General features: G+C 36.3%; 1 protein-coding gene across 6 annotated transcripts in view; it reads right to left on the bottom strand.

Moving 5' to 3' along the window:
- The window catches only part of LOC114046867 (GTPase-activating protein and VPS9 domain-containing protein 1), a 91,362-nt gene that overhangs the window by 16,040 nt on the left and 47,858 nt on the right, over nucleotides 1–27,464 (bottom strand). For 3 of the 6 annotated variants that reach the window (XM_027867432.1, XM_027867434.1, XM_027867430.1), the window contains exons 7-19: nucleotides 25,465–25,625; nucleotides 21,014–21,143; nucleotides 20,060–20,185; nucleotides 19,380–19,553; nucleotides 17,965–18,105; nucleotides 15,526–15,660; nucleotides 14,601–14,720; nucleotides 11,796–11,873; nucleotides 10,711–11,078; nucleotides 9,099–9,186; nucleotides 8,011–8,091; nucleotides 3,269–3,391; nucleotides 1,174–1,303 (exon numbers count right to left, since the gene is read on the bottom strand). In XM_027867432.1, coding sequence (XP_027723233.1) covers nucleotides 1,174–1,303; nucleotides 3,269–3,391; nucleotides 8,011–8,091; nucleotides 9,099–9,186; nucleotides 10,711–11,078; nucleotides 11,796–11,873; nucleotides 14,601–14,720; nucleotides 15,526–15,660; nucleotides 17,965–18,105; nucleotides 19,380–19,553; nucleotides 20,060–20,185; nucleotides 21,014–21,143; nucleotides 25,465–25,625 — 1,855 coding nt within the window. The remainder of the gene's footprint in view (nucleotides 1–1,173; nucleotides 1,304–3,268; nucleotides 3,392–8,010; nucleotides 8,092–9,098; nucleotides 9,187–10,710; nucleotides 11,079–11,795; nucleotides 11,874–14,600; nucleotides 14,721–15,525; nucleotides 15,661–17,964; nucleotides 18,106–19,379; nucleotides 19,554–20,059; nucleotides 20,186–21,013; nucleotides 21,144–25,464; nucleotides 25,626–27,464) is intronic. The other 3 variants (XM_027867431.1, XM_027867435.1, XM_027867436.1) reach the window with 3 other exon arrangements.

Genomic DNA, 27,464 nt, shown 5'->3' with positions numbered 1-27,464 from the left:
CATGAGAAGAGCTGGTACTGTCCCCAAGAACGTCATGTTTTACAATATAAGATATTGTAGGATATACTAGAAAAAACACTGGATTTGGAGTCAAAAGATCTGTATTCAAGCAAAAGTTGTAGAATCATTCAAACTAACACTAGTTGGATAAGCTAGAAGTCATGAACTACAACTCTGCCAGTGATATGGAGGACTACCAAGGCTTATCATCTGCCTTACCATTCCAGCCGAAGGTCCCTCTACACTTTACCATCTGCCCTGACATTACACCCTCCAGGGCACTGCTATCTGACTTGCTGAAATACCCTAAGGACCCCTGGGCCTTGCCATCGACTTTACTGCTAATCTGTTAGGACTTCTGGGTCTTTCCATGAACGCTGCAGCTGAACTCTTGTATATGCTGTCTCCTACAATAAGAGTGTGGACTCCTTCCTTAAACGCAAGGACTGCCTCAAATTTTCTATTTTGATTAATCAGTAAATATTTGTTAAGCACTTATTATGTGCTAAACATGATTTCTTTCCTCAGAACTTAACACAATGTTTAGAACACAGTAGGCCCTAAATAAATAATTCATTCATCAAGCAGCTGTACAAGACATATTACTTTATCTCAATGAGATAATACAACAACAATAACATTTATATAGCACTTACCACGTCCCAGGCGCTGTGCTCGTATTTTACAATTATTATCTCATCTGATTCTCATAAATCCTGGGAGGTAGGCGCTATTATTATCTCCATTTTACAGATGAGGAAACTGAGGCAAACAGAAATTAAGTGACTTCCCTAGGGTCACACAGCTAGTAAGTAACTGAGGCTGGATTTGAACTCAGCTCTTTCTGACTCCAGATCTAGAGATCTATGTGCTGCACCACCTAGCTGCCTCCTAACAGTTCTTCCTCCAATTTTTTCCTCATCTTTATCAAATGAATCAGCTAAAGATTTGATTTTGAATTCTGTTACATTAAAACTATTATCCTATTTTTGCATTATAGTTAGTGGTGTAAATAACCCATCCCTGTCACTAGAACATATGAGTCAAGAGAGCTGAATTTGTATGTCATAGAAACTTTGTTTCTCACAGTACCAAAGTAAATGGTAGCTGAGCAAACAGAAAACTGAAGTGATTGCAAGGCTGGCAGCAAGCAGACCCCAAGGCCCCACATACCTATAAGAGAAAGGGGAGTCCTGTGGGGGAGCCGCCTGGCTGGCTGAGTCCGGGAGATCATCAGCGGAGATATTCTGCAGGGCTTCATCACGAGGAGAGTCATGTACACTTTCACCATCTCCCATAACTTCTAAACAAAACCCATTCCCCAAAAACCACAACCCTATTAGTTTTAGAGGTGCTAAAGAATCAAAAGTTTTCAAATGATATTGTGTTTTGAATTGTTAATACATTTCTTTGAGAAAACCAATATGTAAATTGTATTTCTCTGTTACAGAAGAAAACTTCAAATAATAAAACTCATTTATTTTAGGATTGGCAACTATCACTAAGTCAGTTCCTCTGGACTATCCACGAGGGCAGTCTATGTCCTATCTAAATTGTGTGTTCTAAACATGGTGGGTGCTTAATGAATATTTGCTGAATTACTGTTTGAAAGATTACTAACACTAATGAAGTTTTGAAATTCTGCATTAATCTGATACTTCCTAGTATTTTGAAGTTATAAATTCTTTACATATGTTATATCTCTCATTTGATTATCACAACCACCCTGTAAGTAGGTGGAAAAATAGTATTACAAAATTACAGGGTTACTAAGTGACACAGCATAAGATGACCTTAATTAAGTCAATGCCCCAGAACCATAGAACTATCGCTGGCCTACGAGTGGCCTTATGGCTCATCAAATACAATCCCTTTAATTCAGAGATAAGGAAAGTGAGGCTCCATAGAGATTAAGCGACTTACTTGCCTAAGATCACAAAGATAATTACTGTCAGAACTAAGACCAGAGACTGGACCTTTTGACTCTATTGCCCTCTTCACTACACCACACCCCTCTCTTAATGAGCACCAGGAGAAGAAATTTATAGACATCATAAAGACATATTCCTTTTCACTTTTCCTAAGATTCAGCTGACACATTTCTGTCTAACTCAGGTAAATTGGTGTAACAGGGTTTGTGTAGGACATGTAGCACAACCCTCCCCTGTTGTGACACAAAGTCCATACCTGGTTAAGTGGGTTGGACTAAATGATTTCTAAGGTCCTATAAACTTCTGAAGCTATGATTCTACAAGATCTTAAAATCATCTCTACAAAGATTTTAAAAATCAATTGCATACTTCCACAAAAACCAACACTGAAGCCATTTGGACACACAATTATCTGAGTTGAGGAAGGGGGTACTATCAATTCAATTTTCAATTAAATTCAATTAATTCCTATTTTTAAAAATAAAGATGTAATTTCCCACTTTCTTCTCTTCTCCAGAACAGTGGTTCCCTAACTTTACTGTGAGTATCTTTTTTAACATTAAAAAATTTCATGGCGCTCCATTAAAATAGTTGTGCTATTTATTAGTACACATTTATTGAGAAAATACATTGTGATAATAAACTACTATGGATGCAGTAACACTTTTAAATCATTTACATTTTATAATTCATAAAAGCATCTACACACATTTTGGATTGTCATCATATATTCAAAACATTCAGTCTACAGCAAGCCTGTTTATTATGCTTTATAACACAATTTTGTTAGAGCTAAATAAAAATAAATTAACAATGCTGGTGTGCATATGGATTCCTTCAATACCTTCACAGCTCCTCAAAGGTCTGTAGGCTGGGAACCACCGCTCTAAAACACCCAGACACTAACATTTCCTATACTACCACATCAACATAAAAGTCAATCTGAAATTTTTATCGTGCTTAGAATCACAATCATTGAATCTTAAAGTTGAAAGGGATTTTACAGAACAAAGAATAATAAAACAGAGAAGACAAAGAAGTAATCTTAGAACATACACTGTTCAAGGTGGAAAGACCTCAGAAATCATTTAGTCTAATCCTTTCATTTCCCTCTAAGGAAGTGTGGGATAATGAAGACACTCTGATAAGTTAAATGACTTGTCCACAATCAGAAGAGGGTAGTGGTAAGGCCACAATTTGAACCTCCATCTCCAAGACAGCACCCATTTCATAACTTCTAAAATTCTTTTTTTGCTCTAATATTCTGTGACTGAGAAAAGTCTACTGGAAGAATGAAACCTTGATGTGGATGACTCTAGCCCAGGGCCAGTACTTACCTGCACCTTCATAGTTCCCCACAGCTCCTTCACCAGGACTAGTTCGTTTAATGGCATTCCTATATTTATCCAAGATATCCTCAGCAGCCTGGGCCTGTGCACTGAGTCTGGGGGCAGGATCATCTGAGAAATCAAGGAGAACATGCACAAGAATTGGTTCATTTCCATATGCATTGCCTTTGAAGTTAGTACGATACCAGTAACAAGAAAATCCCAAGGGCGAATTAGGAGGCAAATCTTAAAAAGAGCACATATCTCAATGTTAAGAGGCACCATGCAGCTGCCTACTCATCCCGATTTCTAATAATCAGAGCCTTGCTCAAGCAGAAAATTGGGATGAGCAGCTCCACATCTCATCATCGCCAGCATTCTACACAATGAAAGTTCAGTGAAGACTAGAGGGTGAGATGCATTCCTAAATAGTCACACCCAAATCAACTGGATTAGCAGGTGCATATTGAACGTCCAGACTTTAAATAAATGCGATTCTATATGTAGACTCCATTTACTCAGAGACATCTCCAGGCAGAGAGGGGAAAAATGTAAACTGTTCAGACCTCAGAATTAAGTTCTTTTTAAGAAAAAGAAAATACTTCCTCCATCCTTTATTTATAAATTACTCTTCCACACCACTTCTGAACAAAGCTGCCTCACATTCCAACAAACAGAGACCACGTGGCTGTTGAGGTACAGCATGATTGTACATTGAATGCTACTTGAGGTATTCTAAGATCAGCTGCAGATGTTCAAGAAATACTGTAAGTGCACCTGGTATGAATCTTATCATCAAATTGTAATTCTACTTACTAAAAGGGCAGTCATTTATCCAGCAAAATAAACCATTCTAAAATGGGCTCATAGCCAAAATGAAGGGAGGAGTCACTCATTAACTAATAATTAATTAAGAGATAAGTACTGCAAGTCCCTGGGACACAATACACCTTCAATGGTCACACTGAAGTATCCTGGGAGACCTGGGAAATGCAGTTAACTTTGAAGATCAATTTACAAGTAGGATCCCATTTTAATAAATTCAAAGGGACATCAGAATCATTATATTACATTAAATATTTAAAGGATCTGCAATTTTAGTTGTGCGGGTACTTTCTACCAATGTAGACTGCAACCCTTCTATGCCTTAGTAAATGGTTTAATACACTACAATAGCCAAAACAAAAAAAAACTACGGGAAACCAAACTTTAAACAAATAAAAAAATCTCTGGGAAGCCAAACTTTAAACAAGTCTATCCACACCTAGCTAGGATTGTCCTCCAATCTATACTTGAAGGTTTTCCAGCTTGGTAAAACTTGACAGTTTGTACACTGTTAGCATAGTTTTTGAGAACTCAGGGTGGCTAATTAGTAAAACACCGGAGGAGCTTCATGAAGGACATTAAACTCAGAACAAAAAAAAAAATTATAACAAGGCTACAGAGTTGGAAATTCTTTAATTTGAATAAAGTAAACACATTTACTGGTACTGTATCTGTAAAAAAAAAATGAGAAAGGGAGGGGAAAGGTAAATTTTTGTCTATTTCACATAATCTGAGCTGGAAGGGACTTACAACTCAAACCTCAAAGGTCATCTAGTTCAGGGCTACTTAAACTTTTCCCACTCACAACCCCTTCAGCACTTCTTAAATCCATATAGAGTAGAGACCCACAGTTTTAAGAAGCACTGAGTCCTGCACCTAAACATGAATCCCCTCCAAAACATCCTTCAAACCTCCCCATGAAGTCCTCCAGGGATGACAAAATCACTACCTACTGAAACATTCCCATTTCATTTTGTTTCACTTTCTGGACAATTCTGGTGGTTAAGAAGCTGTTCTTAACATGGAAATGTAAGCCCTATTTTTATGTATAGCTTTTTAGGTTCTAGAAGCCTGTGCCAAAGGACAATCTCTTTCAGGTCCTACCATCAAGTTGCAAAAGCCAAGTGACAAACCATTTGTCTATCAGAGAAAAACAAAGCCAGCAAGAAAACTGGAAAGAGGGGCAGCTAGGTGGAGCAGCGAATAGAGTCCCAGCCCTGGAGTCAGGAGGACCTGAGTTCAAATCCGGCCTCAGACACTTTGACACTTACTAGTTGTGTGACCCTGGGCAAGTCGCTTAACCCCATTGCCTAGCAAAAAAAAGAAAACTGGAAAGACTTTGAGGACAGGCCCAGTGGTAAACTATTTTGTTATAAATTAGTTTGCTATTGGAGGACTAGCCTACCTAAACCTACAAAGAGGCTTAAAATTGGTCACCAGGTGAAGAATAGTTTGGCCAGAGTAACTCATTAAGATTGTCTACTAAAGGAAAGAAGGGCCACAATACACCAGGATGGAGGAAGTACCTCTACTCATAAAATTACAGACCTTTTGAAATACAGCAGTAAAATAAATTCGTAATAAAATTGGACATTTTCCAAAATGTGTTGATGATTCTTTGATGACAAAAATGTTTTACTTTTGAAAAAAGAATACTTCTTGGCTTTTGGTTCACATGTTGATGAAGATTATAAAAACGAAGCACAAGTCAGCTCAAGGTGAAATACTTTGGGAGGAGCCAGTGTCAAAAAATAGGATTTGCAATCAGAAGAAAACTGTTTGAACCCCATTTTGCCTCTCACTAGCTGTGTGACCCTGGACAAGAGTCATCCAAATCTGGGGTTCACTGATGCAGCTGGTGGTGGAATGGATAGAGTGCTGGGCCTGGAGCCAGGAAGACTCAAGTTAAAATTAGGCCTTGAACACTTACTAGCTATGTGACCCCTGGGCAAGCCACATCACCTATTTGCCTCAGTTTCCTTAATTGTAAAATGGGAAGAATAATAACAGCACCTACCTTCCAGGGTCATTGCAAGGATCAAATAAGACAATATTTTGTTAAAAAAAAAAATTGCTCAGTAAAACGCCTGGCACATAACGGGTGCTATATAAATGTTTATTCCTTCCCTCCCTCTCCTCTTCTAGTATGCTTTTGTGAATCATAGAAGGTTAGAGCTAAAAAGGACCTTAGAAATCATCTAATAAAATTTGCTTTATTTTATAGATGTGAAAATGAAGGCCCAGAGAAGAAAATTGCTTGTCCAAAGTCATAGAGCTACTAAGCGGCAAATACAGGACTCAAGTCCAATTCTTCTCACCCCAAGCTAATTACTATTTCCTCTACTCTATGCTTCCTGGTACTACTTTGTGAATTACCTGACTATAAGCTTTGATACCTAGTCTACAAAGCTACTAATAGCAGCACTTCATTTTCCTACTAACCCAGGCACCAAGAGCCAGAGAATATTCTTTATCCTTCCTGCCCAATTTAAACCTAAAATCAACAAAATTAAATACAAACTCCCAAAGGCCATCAACACAATTTTAAAAATCATTTAACATTTTGTAACTATACATAATTACAAAGGTATTTAAATATAGGTACTGTGCACATACTTTATGACAAGGACAATATTAAATAAATTGTTGAATAGAACCATGACTTGGGAAAACAGGCTTTATAGGATTTCTCATTTAAGAGAATTTACCATATCCTGATCAACAAAGCAACTACTGATATGACCTATCTAATACAATAATTAAAAAGTCATTAAAATGGCAATCATTAAAATAGGATTCTACTTGTACCCAGGGTAGATTTTTTTTTCCAATCTAAACTATCCATTTTTAATTTTAAAAAATCATCATTCTAACTCAGTACAATTAAAAAAAAATTCAGAATGGAGTGAGAATAGATGTAAACTTACCCTAATTCTCTACAGCTACTGGAATAAATTAAAAACTTTCAAACTCCAAGTTAGTTAATTATATAGGCACAGCCTGCCTAATAACATCACTAAAGAGTTCTTAGAAAACACAATGGGGAAAAACACTGGGGGGGGGGGGGTATGAAGAGTTAAGGTTGGTTCCATAGGAACAATCAACCTCACAGGTGGTTGGCTGCATGAACCGACAAGAAAGTGTCTCAATATTCTCAATATTGTGGTGGGGTTTGCATCCAGTGTATTAATGACATCACTGCTAGGTGACATTGGCCAGGGCAACATTATGTGGGATACGCCTATATACAGACTCATTCATGGTCGGTCTAATCACTCAGCAAGTACTGCTGAAGAAAGGAAAATACTGAATCCTCAGTAAGATAAATATACTAAACTTATATACAGTGCAAATTAGGTGAAACATAAGCATATTTTACTAGTGTGTTATCTGCTACTTAGGCTGAAATTTCACTATGAAAATTCCAGTTTGACACAGCAATACTACACGAAGCATGAATAACTTAAAGGGCAAGCTATTGATAAAACAAATTTAGGGTTCTAAAATCTAGGTAGTCAGTCAAATATACGGGCTAAAGACGTGGTGTGGACCTTATTCTTGAGATCTGCTAGGGGTTTTTCCCAAGAATGAATGTGTCTTTTCTGAGAGATAACAATTTGTGTAAATGCGCCTAGAGGTTCAGTTTTAGAAATTCTTAATAAATTAAAATTGATGACGATGACGATGATGATGGTGGTGGTGGTCTGCAGCAAGAGCATACTAATAATCCACTACAATCTTCTATTAGAAGCTACGGAGCTATGAAGGAAATATTCCCCATCATTTCACACACATACAAACACATACACACACACACACACAAACATACTTTTCTACAGAGGTAACGTTTATGGCACCCAAGAAAAAGTGTTATGGAATATGTGCTCTGGGAATGAAGGAGCCAGGAAGTCCATGGGTCTACAAACCTGTAAGTGCTGAGAATCTGTCAGGACCCAGATCATCTTTGTCTTTTTCTTGTTTTTCTTTCTTTCTAAATGGTATAGGAGCTGGAAATTAAATAAAGTCAGTAGTGTGATATATAACATACTGCACTGTACTCGGAAGACAGTAGTCAGTCATTTTGGAGATACTGGTGTGCCAACAGTTCTAAATGAAAGGAGGTTTTAAAAGCTGAAAGCCTAAGAAATTATTTGTGTAAATCCTTTCCACAGACAAATGTTCTTAAAAAGAACTGAACTTGAGTTCTCAGAGTCTATTTGAAGATTCTCTTTTATAAGAAAGGATCAATTAAGAGGTAATCAGAAATTAAGTTGAATCCATTGCACTCTGAAACCTGCCAAAAAAACAAAAAAACAAAAAAACACCACATTCAAAGCTCGGAACACCATTCTCTCCTCAGCAAGAGGCCCTAATTACGAATGAAAGGGGTCATCCATAGCTCCGGAGTCCCAGGTTACTAAGGGGAGACCTGCAAAAGTGGCACCTGTTTTTACTCCTGGTGCTTCTCCTTTTCAGGTATAAACACATGTGCAAACTTAAATATTAACATCTCAATAATACCAAGCTGTTCACAGGAAAAGCACATGGTCTCATACAACTGAATTTCAATACCAACACACTAAGATATAAGGAATAAAACTCAACTTATCAAGATGAAAAGTTTAAATTTACTCCAGGTGTTCAAATTAATGTTGCAAATTCTAAAGATCAATCCCATAATGGGATAAAAATTTTTTTTTATTCAGTTTTGAAAAGTGATATTCCTGTCCAAAGGATCTTCAAGTGAACTTCAGCAGTATTTCGTATTTACACATCCCAAACGTACATATTTTCTCCTGGGTTTATGAGAAATCAACACATCATGGGTCGCAGAGCAGTAACCTTAACATCCTAAAGCTGTCTTAACATCCATCTAAGATGAGCCACTTAAAACACATTAGAAGTCAAGTCATAATCAAATTCCCACAAGACCTGGAATACTGACTTACTGAAATCAATGGACTCTATTTCTCTGATCCTAAACCATAGTATTCTAATAATTTTGTGAAATTACCTTTAGGCATAGCTGAAACAAAACGTTTTCTCCACCAAGGTTTGTTTCTGTCTGACTTCTCATCATCACTATCTTTTCGTTCTTCAGTCTGCAGAAAGATTTTTGCATTTTATTTGCAATCTAGATAGGTATAAAATGTTTTCAAAATATCTATGAAATATTTAAAAAATCCCTGGGATGGTTCACTAGAAAAATCACTGCAGACTCTACCTTATGTATAAAATTGCATTGACTACAAAGGTACGAAGTTTTATACATATTTTGGGATTCCATGGGGAAAGGAAAGGGAAGTGGATATGATGGGGAAAGCACCAGAATAGGAGTAAGGAGATATGGGTTCTGGTCCCCTCTCTATCATTAACGCATAGTATAATCTTGGGAGAGCTACTTTGCCTCCATTTAAACCTCAGATTCTTTATCTAAAAAGTTAGCTAAAATTAATTCCTCTGTATACCTCATGGAATAGGAAAGTGTTTTGAGAAAAATTTTAAATCATTTTTTTAAAAAAAGTTCAAAATACAAATTTAATGTACTATCATTAATAAGAGCTGAATTTTGCATCCACAGTCTGAGGATCAGATTTTGGAAAGGATCAAAGCCAAACACGTCCCGTGAGAGTTCTGTCCATAGAACCTCACAGGGGATGTGAACTGAAGTGTGGAGGAGCTATAGTCTGCAGGAGCAGCACCAGGAGAGTTCATGCTAAGAAAATCATGACTTTCAAAAAAGGCACATACTTACTTGTGGACATCTTATACCCTCTACTAGATTTTAAGCTTCTTGAGGAACAAACAGTGTCTTACTTCATCTCTACATGTTAGCACTTAGTATGTTATTTCATAAATATTTACTGAATTGACTTGTGGAATTTCTACCACTTCAAAAAAACAAACTGCCTAGGGATCCTGGGTGTCAGGGTATTTAGCATAATAAGGAAAAGTTTCACTAGATCAATGGTTCTCAAAGCGTGATCCACCAACCCTTGGGTGTCTCCATAGTTAAAACTATTTCCATAATAATACTAAGATGTTATTGGCTGATTAAAACACTCTTCACTTTTCCAACTTTGTACCTATATGAAGCCAGATTTTCTTTATATACTTCAACCAAAACAAAATATTACAATAAATTGAATGAAGAAGCAGATATAAAAATCTGGTTGTCTTCTATTGAGCCAGATATTAAAGGGATTTGCAAAAACATGTAAAACAATGCCATTCTTCTACTTTTTGTTTCGGAAAAGTTATTTTTCACAAAAAGTTATTTGTTCACATGTAATAGATTTATTATTTAAATGAATAAGTATTTTAAAATTTTATCAGTTTTAATTTCAAATACAGTAAATATCAATAGACATAATCCACACAAGCAGTGGGTTATAGACTCTACTACACAGCTCTTTGGGGTCCTTAATTTTTAAGTCTAAAGGAGTCATCAGACCAAAAAGCTTGAGAACTACTATCCCAGGTCATCAAATTAGACTTATTTACAGATATTCCCACCTCTTTGGTCAATGGACTCCATGTCAGTTTGAGAGGCCAACAGTACTAGCTGAGGTCATTCAAACCAACAGTTAACAAAATATTGCTCTACTAAATCTGGGGCTCCTCACCTCTCCTCTCAAGGAATCTTTACTAGGAGATGAAGATGATGATGGAGGTGCAGCCACTAAAGGAGATCCAATGGCAGTTGAAGGAAGCAGTTCTCTCTCTTCATTCCCAGGACGCCGATTCCAACTAGGATCACTCATGGGTCTCCGGGCCGAAGATACAATATCAGAACTCCTGCTGCGGACTAATCGCTCAGGATAGGAATGTCTCTGCTTGAATGCTTCTGCATCCGTTGGAATCAACACATGAGAGCCAAATCCTGGTAGCCTGGCTTCATTCCCTCCCATAGCTCCTTCCAGGATTGGAGGATCTGGTGGTGGGTGTGATGGTCTAGCATAGTGAACTTTTGGTCTTACTACAGCAGAAGCTCCTTGGATAAAGAAAAATTTCCCAAGATACAAATAATATAACAAAGGCTTTAAATTACACGATGAATTTTTTCTTTGGTTACAAATAACCTTAAAAGTCAAGGAACCCAGCAAAATTATAATAATCAAATTTGGCCCCAAAGAAGATACATGACAGGGTAGCTCTTTCAACTTCTCTGCAGGAGTGAGGGACTGAAGAAAGATGTGGAAAACTACATATAATTTTAAGATTTTTTTCAGTATGTCAGATATACTAAATTAGTTTTTTGTCTCTTCTTTCTCTCCCTTTGGTATAGAAGATGACTTTTTAGGTCTAGAAGGACAATGGTGTAGGGATACATTGGGAAATATAAGTGATATAAAAACAAAAGATAGCAATAAAAAAATTTTAGGTTAAAGATGCATATTTATTTTCTTCTTCATAATCATTTCAATCCTGTATTAAAGTTCTCTTTGAATGCTTCACAGTAATGAGTGAAGTTCCCTGGGTTCTTCCAGCAGAGCACCATCTCTCACAGGATCTATGTAGTAGGAAAGACTTCAAATACAGGCCTAATACTGTACTATGTGTCTACTGTCTGAGGACCAAACTAGCTAAGTTCTGAAAGGCTCAGCACCAGAAAATAAGAAACCAAGTATTTAATTTCTTTATCAGCTGTTGCCAGACACCAATGAACAATGAACTCTAAAGAGCTGAAGAAATAATTTCAATAACTTACCTTCATGTGAAGCCAATGGGTCAAACATTGCAAGCAAAGACTCTGATTGAGAGGGAGGAGAAGTCAGCTGGTGGGCTCCTGAAACACAATATGAAACTGAGTCAAAAATAAACATATTTTAGCACTTTCAGTTCCCCACTTGCTCAGACAAATATTTATTTACTTTCTGAGTACACTTCAAAGATCCAAAAAATTTCATAAACAATCAATACTGGAGAAATACTCTCACCAGCACAGTCTTATAGGAAAATTCAAATACATCTATGCTTTGACACTTTACTTTGCAGGAAAATTCTACCAAGCTATGAATGTTCAAGTGAGATACTGTCTGAGGGTCAGCTTCTAGTTAAAACCAGAGGAGTTCATCTCATGAGTTCCTAGGTAATAAATTATTTTACCCACTCCAATTGAAAAAAAAACAATAAAAAATAGACAAATATACATATGTATTCCTTCCCCTCTGCCTACTTCCACAATAACAACAGAAGAATGGTAGAAAGGTCCTAAGAACTACACATAATAAGATAGTTTTAAGGCCACCTATCAACATGTTAGTGTTATCAATGGTCTCCAAAACTAGAGGAAGACAGGCCAGGTAGAATGTGGTCAAGTTCTATAGCGAGTCTGTCATCAGATTAGGCAGATTAAAGGCACAAAAGCTGAACATGTCATGCCATAAAACAAAATGTGATGACCAGAAATATAACACACACAACAGAGGAAAAGTTAATAATGACTTGGCCACATATAAGTATGAATAATGTGAAAAGGAAATGTGGGAGGTAAAAAGGGAAAATCTCCAGACATATCAAATAAATCAGTTGCTGTAATTCAAATAATTTTATTCTAAAAGTGGTATCATCTTTCTACATGTATCTATTTTCATGAATTACTGCTGTTTTATTTTAAAATGTAAAAGGAAGAATAAAATACTTTTTCATTTTCAATGCTGAGAAGTAGCATAAATGATATTATTGAGATATATAACTGGAAAAGGAAATGTTCGAATTGATCTGATTCTATGAATTTATATTCTTTATGAAACTGCAAAAAGCTACTATCTACGATGTAACTTTAAAAGTCAGAATTGAAAGCATATAGCTCTTGAAAACAATCCAGCTGCCAAGCATGATGTGGCACCTCTGTGATCCTGGCTACTACAGAGGCTGGAGCTAGTGGATCACTTAAGCTTTGGAATTCTGAGCTTCAGTGGGCTAAGTCACATGGGTGTCCATACTATGTTCAACACCAATATGAGGAGCCCTTTAGATTTAGATTTGGAGGTGGCAGGAAGAAACTAGGCTGCCTAAGGAAGGGTAAACTGGCCCAGGTGGGAAAATAGAACAGGTCAAAGCTCCCATGCAGTGCAGCAAAGTGCCTGGACCTATGAAAGACCACCCTGTGTGGCCACTCTGCACCTAGCCTAGTGAAAGAAAAAACATAATCTTAAAAAAGAAAAAATAAAATAGTCTGGCTATAAGGTATGTACTCCAATTAAAAAAAAAAGGAAGATAAATGTAAACAAAAATATTTTTAACAGCTCTTTTTGTGATAGCAAAGAACTAGAAACTAAGAGAGTGGGAATGGGTGAATAAGTAATGGGATACAAACGTGATGGATTACGCCATAAGATGAAAGGGACTATTTCAGAGAAACCTGACAAGACTTGTAAAATAAACCGACACAGAGTGAAATGAGCAGAACCAGAACAATTTATACAATAACAAGAAAACTGTGAAGACCAATAACTTTGCAAGACTAAAAAACTCTTGTTTAATACAATAAACAAGGGGCAGCTAGGTGGTGCAGTAGATAGAGCTCAGACTATGGAGGCAATAGGACCTGAGTTCAAATCCAACCTCAGACATTTGACACTTACTAGCTATGTGACTCTGAGCAAGTCACTTAACTCTGACTGCCTCACCCAAAAAAAGCCAAAAAGAGCCAAAAAAAAAAAATAAAAAAAATAAAACCATGATTCCAGGGGACAAACACCCATGAGAGAGGATGGATTTATGCATATATGCATATATACATACATACAGGCATACACAGACACATATATTATACAGAGAGGTTTATATAAATATATATGTTTATATATGTACACACACATTTTTAACATGGCCAATGCAAGAATCTGTTTTGCTTGACTAAACATTTAATCAATATTAAATTTGTTAAAAGGACTTCTTTCTTTTTTTTTTAAAAGGGCAGTAAGAAGAAAAAAGTAATCTTTATTAGATGAAAAAAATTTTAAATGGTATTCTCACTGACATAATCAAAAATTTATCATTGGCTAGCACAAAGCTTATAACCGAAATTTTGTATGGACAAAACTAACTAAAATGTTTTGAGGACAACTTCTTTGTTATAAAATGTACATATCAATGTACTATTAATAGATATCACACATCACCACTGTCATGAATATAAAATTCTTTAAGTCTACAGATATATGGTTTTCAAATCAATTAGCCTCCTAACTGAAAAAAAGGTGACACCTCTGAACTAAAAAAGACAAAAGAAAATGCCTCCAGAACACTAGGTAGATCCCCTATGGAGTATTTGTGGGAAAATTCAAATAAAAGTCAAACAGAATTAGAAATCAGAGAGAAGCTGTTGTGCTGGTCAAGATAAAAAAGCCACACCAATGAAATTGTGTCTCTTTCACAGAATCAGGTATCTCTAGGTAACAAAGTCATGAAATGATGGTGAGAATAAAATTAAATAATGACATATCTGAGGCACCTGGGACAAGAGGTAAATTTATTTGCACACCTCACATACATTGGTCTTTCTTACCATGGACAACTTCATCCATATCTGGACTGGTGACTGAATCTTTGCCACCAAAGTCAGAACTACATTCAGATCTAAGGTCCTCAATCTTATTAGGAATATCCTCAGAGGTTGCACTGATGCCTTACAGAAGAAAAATACACACAAAAAACACAAGAAAATTATTAGAAAAGCCTTTAAATATTAACAAATTCTTTGTGTGCTGGCTAGATCTTATTAGTACCATTGCTTTTATATTTAGGCTTACATGTAGTGAAACTGACTTATACGACACAAAGAACTAACCTGTAAAGGCAGAATATAATAGCAGGCTACTGGGTATTTAGAATAATACCATAATAATAAAAACAACAACAATAATAATAATATGATACCTGACATTTGTATCTTTCTTAATCATTACAAAACATTTTACATTGATTCTCATTTACATTGTACCTTGTGTGTACCTGAATTATTTCATGTGATCACAATTCACAATACAATGTAATTTCCTCACTGTAACCCCAATAAGTAAGTAGTGCAATTACCATCATCTTTATTTTACTGATGAAAAAACTGAGACACAGAAAGATTAAATGGCCTGTCTGAGTCTACAGTCAGAAGTAGCAGAGTCTGAATCTGAACTTCAGTCTTCTGATTCCCAGACTAGTGATCCTTTCACTCTATTACACTGTCACTCATTAACCACCAAAGGACAAGGAAACACAAATATCAAGTTCAAAATTAAATGGAAAACTCATTGATTTAGACAGTGAAACCAGGCCACAGCCTGTAGGACCCCTTTAAAATCAGTTTTAATTTAAAAAAGGGAAATTTTCCTGATGCAACCCGTAAGTTAAAATGTCAGGGTGACATCAACAGAAAACTTACTGAAATTAAAAAAAAAACCTTAAAATACTTCTTCCATAAAACAAGATAGAAATACCTGAGACAACACTGAGGCCTGGAGTGCTGGGGCGGGAACTGACTTCCCGGACATCTGTATCATCAGATGTGCTGCCCAGTCCAGAACAGCTCTCCAGCTCTTGTAATCTCTCTTCCTGTTTGAGGTCTGGGGCTTCTGGATGGAAAACAGCATGTGCTCATATTAGTGCTTTAGTCAGTTCCTCCTGCCTTCAATTTCTATAACCCATATACAAAAAAGCCCACCTGAGGATTAATAAAACCAGTGTAAATAGATTTCTATATCTAGGCCAGTTATTTCAATTGCTTAGACCACTGTGTTAATGAAGCCAAGGTTAAAGATTCCAATCTTTTACAGGTCGGTTAATTGTGCACAGATGAAAACTGTTTCAAGACAATAGACTATGTCCCCAATTCCAACCAGTCATATAAAAACCATGTACTGGTACATGTACATGGAAGTTTGGACCAGGGTATGTGGATAACAGGGAGCAAACACATCATCACTAGTAAGCAATAATAAATCAAACTTCAATAGTACTGAAGGTCTACAAAATGCTTTCTTCACAATTACTCTATAAGAGAGGCAGTGCAAATACTTTTATCTCCATTAGACAGATAAGGAAACAGGCCCAGAGAAACTAAGTGACTTCCAATAGTCACATACATTGTAAACTTGAGAGCCAAGATCTGAACTCAGGTCTTATGAGCCCAAGTCCAGGGCTCTCTCCACTAAAACATATTGTCTTTAGAAAAACAACTCAGCATATGTCACTATAGTCAATTAGTAGCATAACCTACTTATAAAAATGACACTGGTATATCTGAATTTCTGAAAAGTATTCCAAAATATTCACATTTCAAAAAAAAAATCAATTGTCCCTTAATTAAAGGAATCAGGCCAAACTTTGGGTGAATGCAGTTTTACTTAATATTGTGATAACTGTCCTCTAATAAGAGACACAAGACATTCTGTAAGCGTAAAAAGGAAAATGTGATTCAATATGTAAACTAAAGTACTACATATGGATATACAATAATCCCGCATAAAAGAATTTCTGGAGGCCTATTGTTCAATTTCAAACTTTTTACAAAATGTAGGGGGGGTAACTCTTCCACTGACACAAACCTAGCCATGACTGCAGGGCACTGTCCTACTTAGCATCAGAAAGGCACTGCTAATCCTGTGCTGCATTTATGACGCTAGATTGAAAGACAGAAAAGTAATTCTCCCATCTTGAGTGATCCTAATAATAGTAATTGCTTTTTAAAAATCCAGAATTTAATCATTTAGGAAAAAAAAGCCTGCCCATGATTATTCAAAAGTTCCCAAAGAGTTCAAAATCTCAGATTAAGAACTGGGGGTCCTTTAGAGATCATCTTGTCCAAACCCCACATTTATGTTAAAGAAAAGAGATGCCAGAGAGCAGAGGGAATTGTCCAAGATCATACACCTAATAAATTACAAAATTGGGACTTGAACTTCAAGGCCTTCTGACTCCAATTCCAAGGTTCTCTATGTCATATTAATGGACAGAAAATGTCACAAGTGAAAATAGTTTGCTACCGTGATGAGAATATCCAGTTGTCCATCCCCTCTTTTTACTTTGCTTTATATTCAAGGCTATCCACAATCTAGTACCACCTGTCCTACCCAGCCTAATAACATATCACTCCACACTTAGGTCTGTGGAAGTGCACATGTGAGACATATGCACATATGCAAGATGTTCCTTCCAGGTAAACTAGACTAGTGTTTGCTTTCCCTCCTCTGTGCATTTGCTTATACTTTTCTCAATGCTTGGCATGCCTTCACTTTCCCTCTTTACCTCTCATATGTCTAATCACACTTTAAAACTTGAATAAGAATGCCACCTCTGCCAGGAAGAATCTTCCCTATTAATAAAATGTTCTTTCCCCTGGGATCTCACATAACACTTTGTTTTGTACCTCTCCAATACACTTAACTCTTAATAATTCAATGCACATTAAGTGTCCAATATGTGCAAAATATTATATGCTAGATGGAGAGAATAAAAAGGCAAAAATAAAACAATCCCTTCCCTCAAGGAACTGACGTTCTACTGGGAGGAAACAATTTGTACAAAGATAAATCAATACAAGTAAATACAATGCAGGCTGGGAGAAAAGGACAACAATGACTGGAGAAATAAGGAAAGGCCTCATGTAGAAGGGGGTACTCAAGCTGAATCTTGAAAGGAGCAATGTAATATATATGATGGGGGATTTTATCCCCCTACAAATAACTAGTGAGTTCCATGAAAAAAGGAACCATATCTAACCCAACTTTCAATCTACCCACTGCCAAGCAGAGTACATTGCACACAGCGGTTGATTGATAAATGTTTGTTAAATAAATGTACATTCAACCCATGTATTTAAGTAAATTGATTGCTTCTGTGCAAAGGAAAAAAAAAGAAAATGAGGACAGGATACTAACCTGAGTCACTTGGTAATACCTCTACACTCCAAGCTTCGCTGGTTGTTTCTGATATGGTAGAACCAGTGCAGGGGTCAAGAAGCACTGACCCTGAACCTGGCAGACACAGCAAACTGCCTAACATGTTCTCTGCTGCCGCACCTGTACAACCAGTGGAGCAAAGGGTTAACAAAGGTCTGGACGGAAAAAGCAGAGACAAAAGGAGAAAGACCCAACACGAGCCTTACAAAATTCTTGAGCCTATACTCAAGGGACTAAAAGAAAAGAAAGAATGCTTTGAACCATAATCACCACCAAAAGCAAGAGTCTGCTACTATAAATCATGGCAACACTCAAATTCCATGGACTGCTTTCCTATTTTTCCATACTTTTCTCTCCATGAAGTGAACACACATCATTCAAGTCATTGTAGTCAGCTGCCAATATTACTGATTCAGCTACGATGCTCCGCTTGCAACGTCTCTCTCCTCCAACATACACTCCTCCACAGATAACAAAAGCACTGCAGAGACTCCAAAAGTTCAAACTAAGAGACTCAACCTCAAAGGAACACATTGGCCAAATAAGCTTTCTTCTGGCACCTTAGCGAACCATGGAGTACACAGAGCGATAAAATGTATTTGCAGTAGAATACACACCTCCTCTACAGCAGTCATTCAACTGCAAATATAGCTTATTGCTTCATATATTCCAATGCCAGGAATAATACTCCTTTGGCATCTAGAACAGAGTAATGCAAGACTAATTAAGAAATCTATTTACACTATTTAAGAATACATGTAAAAAGACTCAACATTACTGAATGGCTCTATTAAAACATACAACTAAAAGAAGTTCCATGATTTTCAACTTAGTGTAATGAAAGAATTGTTCTAACTTTGGTTCATTTGGGAAGAAAAAACTTTACCATTTTTAATATGTGGCACTGATACATTAATACATCAGCATTGATCCAAAGATAAAAAAATTATTTTCTAAGAATAGAGAGAACACCTTTTCAAGCTGAATAACACTTTCAAAGGTGAATAAATTCTTTCTGAGATCCTCCATGCTGCAAAGTGCACTGAAATTTACATACTCAGAAAGAGTTAATTCACATCTCAATGATCTGAAGTTTACTCTTGGGGAGGAATTTACTAAAAACAGATGCCAGTTCCTAAAAATAAGAGGAAACTATAAAGTAATTCAGGAAAGTGGTTATTCTCTTTCAGGATAAAGTGCAGGAAGGGAGAACCTTGCCTATGTTTAAATAAATAAAAACTGTAGAAGAAAATGATTCATTTCAATATTAGGTTTGCATACAAGAAAACAATGCCAACTTTACCCCTAAAATGTGATACTTGTTAGAGCATAACAATGAGGGAACAACTACATAAACATCAATAGAGAGCTTACCATACACCCTTATCAGTTACCTGCAATCTCCTGTAATCGATCTTCATCAATGTTGGGATCAAAATCACTGCCCAAGACATCTGTGCTCCAGGTCTCACTCACTGTTTCTGAAATATCCCGATCATCGGTTAGCCCCATCATATCACGAATTTCAAATTTCCGCAGTTTATCATCAAGGTTATCCTGTGTCGTAGCTGTCAAAAACAATGAGAACCCCTCTTTATTATAAAATAGGTATCCATTTGGCTATGGCCAACTTAAAAGAATCTTTCTCTGAGTTACAAGTTAGAAATGTTTTTTCATTTATTCTGAACATTTTTAATTCATGAAAAATCCATTCTTCTCAGTAAGGTGAGACTACAAATTTTACTTACTGAAGAAACTGAGTGCATGCAAAAGAAGCATATAGCCAAAGGGGAAATTAAGTTTAATAGTTACCATATAGAAATTTTTTTAAAACTAAAATCGACATATATTTATTTATTAACTGCTATATGCAAATCAATGAAGGTCTCAGAGAGAATCAGAATGTGACACACTGAAAATCAAAAATATAATTTGATTGAATAAGTAATTATTAAGTATCTATATTGTAAAAGGGCTGTTGGAGGATAGAAAACAAATATGTAACATGGTCCCTGACCTCCAAAAGCTTAAAGCTGTTTTTTATACTTTGCAGTTGTTTTTATCTATTTCTCACCTTGTTCATGTTCCAAAAGCTGTAGAGCTTCAACTCCATTACTCCCAGAAGGCCCTGCTCCAAGTTCTGATACAGACTCTCCTTCCAGGTCCAGAGAAGATACCGAATTAGAACGATTTGAAGGACCTACAGAAATTTTTTTTCTGTTAGTGACTGTCTTTAAGCAAGACACATTGCTGAGCCACATGCAAATTTTCATGCTTTGATAAGTGATTAAAAACTGTTAAGATACTGCTCTGAGAATTAAATTTAAATATTGAATCTGCAATCTCAAAATTCTTCAGGGTAGCAGTCTTTTTTCTGATTCATAGAATGACCAAAACTCCCACTTTGAGAATTAACCATTCAATTTTTTCATTCATATTTCTGTTGTATGCTCCTGGATCAATGAGGTGTGTGAATGGTGCAGCACAACCTATCACTCTTTAATCACTTATATGCTAAATGTGGTGGACAGTACAAGCCTGGCAAGAACAACTGTGAGCAGTTTGTCACCTAGAGTTACAATGACTTAGCTCTACTTTAGAAAATACGTAAAAGCAAATTTGGAAGAAAAATGACATAAAATTTAAAACTATAAATGCTACTGAAACAAAATGCTGGTTTATTTGTTCATTCTAGTTAGACATGCATTATTTATGTACCTCTAAAGGAGCCATAGAGTCTAAAAGGCAAATACGTGGATGGCCATTAACAGGAAATACACAAAACTGCCAAAGACTGGCCACAAGAATATTCAGATTTTAATGAAGCAAACTTACTTCTCTTTTTTCCTCATTTCAACTTTTTAACAATCTCTTGCATATCAAATTTCAAGTATTTATCTTTATAACCAACTGTAGCACACTTACTAAAAGGCAAAGATGGCATAAGCATCCTTCTTAATAAAGCTCCTTTAAAGAAAACTACAAAATCTACTTGAATCACAATTCCTGGAATAAAGTAACCCTTCACCTTCAGATATTCCTTCCAGATTATCACTGCAGAGGGAAAAGCGCAAGGTTTTATCAGGTTTACCGTGGAGTTTGGTTTCATCAACAGGGACATCTCCTTGTCCTCCATCTGAAAGCTGCATGTTTAAGACCTAAGAGATAAAGTCATTCTGGTATTGATATTATAACAAGTGAAAATGAGATGGAATTTTTAACAAACAACAACAACCACCTCACACTTCTATAGTACTTTAAGGTTTACACTTTATTCTAATCAACCCTGAAAGGTAGACAGCACAGTAATTCTACCTATCTACACTACGGATGAAGAAACTAAGCTCACAGAGATAAAAAAAGGTTCAAGAGTCACACAATAATAATAATAATAAATAATAAGCATCAGAGCCAGGATTCCTATTATTATTAAGCTTTAAGCTGAAGGGACTATCTAATACAACCCCTCCTTATAACAGACCAGGACACTGAGGGGAAAAGTGACTTGCCTGTGGTCACATGGATAGTAGGTAGCAAAGCCAACATTCAAGCACAAGTCTTCTAACTCACAATCCTGTATTCTTTCTATTATACTGCAGGTCACAGTCTCCTAACATCAAGTTTAGCCCTCTTTCTACTATACAGTGATAGCACTATTTTAAGGTTTTTTTCCTTTTTCTTTCTTTTTTTTTTTTTTGGTCTAGGCAATGGATTTAAGTGACTTGCCCAGGGTCACACAGCTAGTAAGTGTAAAATATCTGGTCTGAGGCCGAATTTGAACTCAGGTCCTCCTGAATCCAGGGCTGGTGCTCTACCCACTGTACCACCTAGCTGCCCCTAAGGTTTTTTTCTTAATTAGAGAAATCAATTTTCAAGAGTCTTTTGGTACTACATAATTTTAATACTATTAGTATTTTAGTACTAATAAACTTATTATTTTATGACCACTTTCAGCTATTAGAATCTCTAAGGCAGGAAATGAAACCCTATCTTATAACTTCCCTAACAATTTTCCTTAGAAATGAACATCAACAGAAAGGCTGGGCTCCATGACACATCCCTGAAGTACTACTTCTAGGAAGGCTGAGAGGCCTGACTCCAGGGATTCTGAGCTGCTGCAGCAAGGTTAAAGTCTACTGGGTGTCCTCACTAAATCTGGTACCAAAGTGTGAGACTCTAGAAGCAAATGGCCACCAGGTTTGACTGAAGAGGGACGATTTGGCCCAGGTCAGAAAAATGGAGCGTTTAATTAAAGCCTCTGTGATGATCAGTATTAGGCCCAGAAGGGGCCACTGCACTTCCAATCTAAGCAATCTAGATAGTTGTTATTGTTCAGTTGTTTCAGTTAAGTATGACTCTTGATGACCCCATTTGGGGTTTTCTTGGCAAAGATAATGGAGTTGTTTGTTATTTCCTTCTCCAGATTATTTACTGATGAGGAATTGAGGAAAACAGGAATAAGTGACTTGTCCAGGGTCACACAGCTAAAAAGTATCTTAGGCCAGATTTGAATTCAGGAAGAGGGATCTTCCTGACTATAGGCCCAGAACTCTATCCACTGCCCCCCCTAGCTACTGGAACTAGGGAGACCCAGTGTCAAGTTGGATAAATAAGTACAGATAGCTCATTTTATGTAAACTCATATTACGCAAATTCAATTTTACAAAAAGAATTCTGAAAGGTATGGGAAGATCAAACAGAAACATGTATGAAGAGACTTTGGAAAAAAGCACGGATTTGACAAAGATAAAACATTCAAGGAAGTTAGTAACAAGATTATAAAATTAGCATAAAAACTGGAGCTAGAAGTAAATGAGAATGATGTGGAAGAGTTGATTCAGTCTCATGAAGAACTGTCAAATGGTGATCAATTGAGCTCCTAGCTACGAAGATTACAGAAAAAGAAAGGGAAGTTATGGAACCTGAGGTTAAAAAAAAAAAAAAGGCTCACAAAAAAATAGGTGGCAGAAATATTTCATTATTTGATTTATTTTTTTTCTTGTATTAAAATGATGGATCCCAAACACTTCAAGATTTTCAAAAGTTAAAAGACTAGTTAAGGATAATATTGCTTGCTATTGTCAGATATACAAGGAAAAAAAAAAAGAGAGAGCCCCTGTCCAAATATCTCTCAATAGTTTCATAAAAAAAATTGCACAGCCAGTGGACAAAGGCTAGGCACAGTGGGTGGGGACGAAGCAACATAGCACACACCTGTGTTAATTTTACTGTGCTATACTGTGCATACTTTATAATTAACTTTACCTTTCATTTCATAATCCTGTCTATTATCATGGTACGGTAATATGTCTGCATTTTAGTACACTTTGTGACTTCCATAAAGGTATTATGTTGGTGTATGCCTTTGTTATATAGGCTAAATAAAGTGGGTGAGTAGGGGCACTTGCATTACATCAAAATCACTTTATATAGAGGTCTGCTGAATGGTCCACTTATGTTAAGAGAGATCTGTCTGTGAAATAAAACTGTAAACAGGAAAGATTATATTTAAGCAAATTATTTTTCTGTGATTCTCTTTTTAAAAAGAATTGTTGAGATATCATAAAATTTTTCAAATTTTTCCTTGGAAACAGAAAGCACTGTAATTTAGTGTGAGTTGAGCTTGCACTTAACTTTACAGGATCTGGTCACATATGAAGGCTCAATATTGCTGCTAACCCCAGCTCTTAATCTCTCAGTGTTAATCAATATGCATTTTACAATGTCTTGTATTTGTAAAGCACTTTCAAAATATTTTTATTAGTTCTCACCACAGTCCTCCTGACTCATCTTTGAATGAGATGTCCAATTTTTTAAAAGATTAAATGACCTATTCAAAGTCAACCAGCACATTAGAGGCACACCAGGAATCTGAACCTTAAATATCTTATTTTCCAGGCAAATGTTGGAAATATGTAGGAGAAAGGATATCACTTTACCCCATAAACATAAGAAATTTCAATCCATAGAAAGGTCATTTTAACATCTATATTTAAATAACTAATTGTTAATAGTTTAAGCACCAGCACATTATAATGTCAAATATAGTATAAACAATTACACTGTACAAATTTTTTAAAAATCTACTTGAAAATATATTTATCCATACAAACTAAGTTGTGCAGTAAAAGTTCATGTTGCTACAATACTTTAAGGTTTATGAAGAGCTTTCCTTACAACAACCCTACTGGGTGGCAATGTATAAATCACTGTCCTCATTTCAGAAATAGCGAAACTAGGGCTCAGAGAAAACCACGGAGCTGGAGAGACCTCCAACTTCCACATCCAAAAGGCCCTGCTTGAAAACTCACAGGAATAAAAAGCTGCTACTGCTCTCAACGTGACCCTTCCACTTCTTTTGCTGTTGTTCCATTGTTTTTCAGTTGTGTCCAGCTCTTTGTGACTCTATTTGGGTTTTTCTTGGCAGAGATACTGGAGTAGTTTGCCATTTCCTTCTCCAGCTCATTTTACAGATGAGGAAACTGAGGCAAACAGGGTTAAGTGACTGCCTAGAGTCACACAGCTAGTAAGTGTCTGAGACCAGATTTGAACTCAGGAAGATGAGTCTTCCTAACTGCAAGCCCAACACTCTATCCATTGTACCATAGTCATTCTACTAACTAGAGTCAAAATGTAAGATCTGCCTCAATTTATGCTATACTAGGTTCTAGAAGGTCATACCAGTGGACAGTAAGTTCAGGCATGCCCTATATTATGTTGTAACAGTTTCATAAATGCCTGGAGACAGATCACATGTCTGCCTACAGATAAACCCAGTCAGTTACACAACTACAAAAATCACAAATCTTTTTTAAGAATAATAAATTCTTAATAAAAATTCATGAATAATATGCTTTACCTGCAAAAAAAGAATAATGCCTCTTGCCTATCTGTTCAAGTGCTCACAGAAGCTTGAAAAGGACACCAGACATTCAGAGTAACTTCAAAAGATGCGGTTGGTATAATGGAAAGAACCTTAGTCTTGAATCACAGAAGCTTGTCCCACACCACAAAGCCAGTAAGTCACAGTTATGACTCAAACTCAAACTTGGGCCTTCACATTGCTAACATCAGTACTTTTACTTGCTATATTTACAAAGCATCCTGAATTGTCAAAACCATCAAAGAAAGATCCTTATAATAAATAACTTCATGAAGAAAGTTCCTCCTAAGGAAAACAGATGTGGAAAGAAAGAATATAAAACAATTACACATCACAGTGAAAAGAGTAATGAATTTGGGGTTAGAAAATCTGTTTCAATTTCTACCTTTAACACTAAGTGACCACGGGCAAGTCATTTTACCTAAGAACTTCAGTATTTTCAGTAAAAAGTGATAATAATCCATGTACTGCTCAGGCTATTTCACAGGATGACTGAAATAAAAGCATTTTGTAAAACCTGAAAGCACTACAGAAACGGGAATTTTTATTACTATAAAACTGAGGACTATATCTAACATTCAGCAAAACAGCCATACCTCATTTTCTGACATCATGCCTGGAGTAAGCTGGGGGCCTGTCCCCAAAGAAATGACCAACACTTCTTCTGGCTGCACTTCCTGAATCGTCTCTTGGGATAATCCATCATGGTCTGGGTGCTGGTCAATTAGCATATTGGTACGACTTCTGCTCCGAGTTGCTAATAAAAAATTTCAGATACAACTTTTGAGGAAATTTTTTAAATGACCCATAAATGGCTCACAGATGAGGGAAAACTTAAAAATAACATAAAAGGCTCACAAATAAAAAGTCAAAATAAACTTAACACAGAATGCTTGCACATGCACAAAAAAAAGAGTGGACAAAATACAGAATATATTTATGGACGACATAAAAGTAGGACTACCCTGCTAATCTACCATAACATTACTGACTCCTTTTTCAAGAGTTCAACTATAAATTTCTAACTATACAAAATGGAATTCAAAATTAAACATCCCAGTACAAAAGACAGAAATACTATGTTAACTAGCATGCCTAAAATAAATATGAAATATGATCTTCCTCCCTCATCTCTCACAAGGCACTCAGTCAAATATTACTACATAGTACAATTATTTCCACAATATGTCTTAGCCTCCTATGACAGCACAAGCTGTGTGACAGCAAGGCCCAAAATAACACCAGGAAATATTATAGTATGATGGAAGGAGTTTTGGACTTGAATTCAGAGAATGTAGATTAAGATGCCAAGTCTGCTACTTTCCACCTAGGTAATCTGTGTACAGTCAGTCATTTTCCCTCTTTGAGCCTTAGTTTCTGTTATCTATAAAGCAAAGGAGTTGGACTAGATGATCTCTAAGTTACACTGAAGTCTCAAACTATCACTATGTCTTATTTAAATTCTGTATTCTCCTTACATCAAGCATAGAATTCTGAACACAGTAGGTGATCAATAAACGTTTGTTAACCTGAAATGAGTAGATTTGTTTCACAGCCAATGTGCATATGGGGTAGTAATAAAAGCACCCTCTCATCAGGTCTTATTTCCTAAAATATGAACATTAGCTTCCTGTAGAAACTGATGAATAAATAATTCCGTTTTTACAATGTACAGAGCACTGTATGCTAGGCTAGGAGAGACAGAAAGATTAGATGCAGTCGTGAAGCTCAGACTTTAGGAGAAGGATAAGACACAAATAAAGGTAATGATAATACACAATAGTCCATGGTAACTAAGAGACTGCTGTTGAGGATATGAAGGGGAAGATCATTAACTAGGCTCTATTACACAAATGAGATAAACTTTAGGTTAAATAGTATTGTGGAGAAAGAGCATTAGAACTGGAGTCAGAACAAGGTTCATGTCCTAGCTCCATCCCGTTAGGACTGTGGCCATGGGCGAGTAACTTTAAAATTCAGTATTCTTATCAGTAAAATGGAAATAACAATCATGTACTACTCCCAAGAGCTACTGTGAGAAGATCACACTGTAAATTATAAATAAGGCATTACAGAAACAGTAACTATTCGAACTATTTTTTCAAATTCAAATTTAATAAGAATTTGTTAAGTGACTACTGGGTGCCAACCATATTCAGAGCAACCAAAGATTTGGAAGACAAAAACAAACACAGTCCTTGCCCTCAGCAAGCAGTGAATATTCTGCTGATGGGAAATAGCATGTACACAGATAAGTAAATAAAAAATATAAGCAAAATCAATACAAAGTATTATCAGGAGGGGTAAGCAGCATCCTAACGAACGAGGGAATCAGGAAAGCCTTTTGTAGGAGGTGGTACATAAGCTGAATCTTGAAGGAAGTTAAGGATTTCAGAGGTCAAGGTGAGGAAGTAGAATATGGAAGAAGATGAACCAGGAACTAGGTCAGTTTTGTGGAAAAGAATTAGAAGTTAGGCTTCCACAGCAGAACAAGGGAATTCTGAGGAGAACTTCCAAGATCTTGTGGATAGTCCCTCAACCAATCAGAAAGTGCCCCAGACATTCTGCAAAACAACTAGTTCTAGGGGCAGCTAGG

This window comes from Vombatus ursinus, unplaced genomic scaffold (assembly GCF_900497805.2).
Source record: "Vombatus ursinus unplaced genomic scaffold, bare-nosed wombat genome assembly UNPS02014786.1, whole genome shotgun sequence".
Classification (NCBI taxonomy): Eukaryota; Metazoa; Chordata; class Mammalia; order Diprotodontia; family Vombatidae; genus Vombatus; species Vombatus ursinus.
Note: the sequence above shows the minus strand (reverse complement) of the source record. Positions and strands in the feature narration are given on the sequence as shown.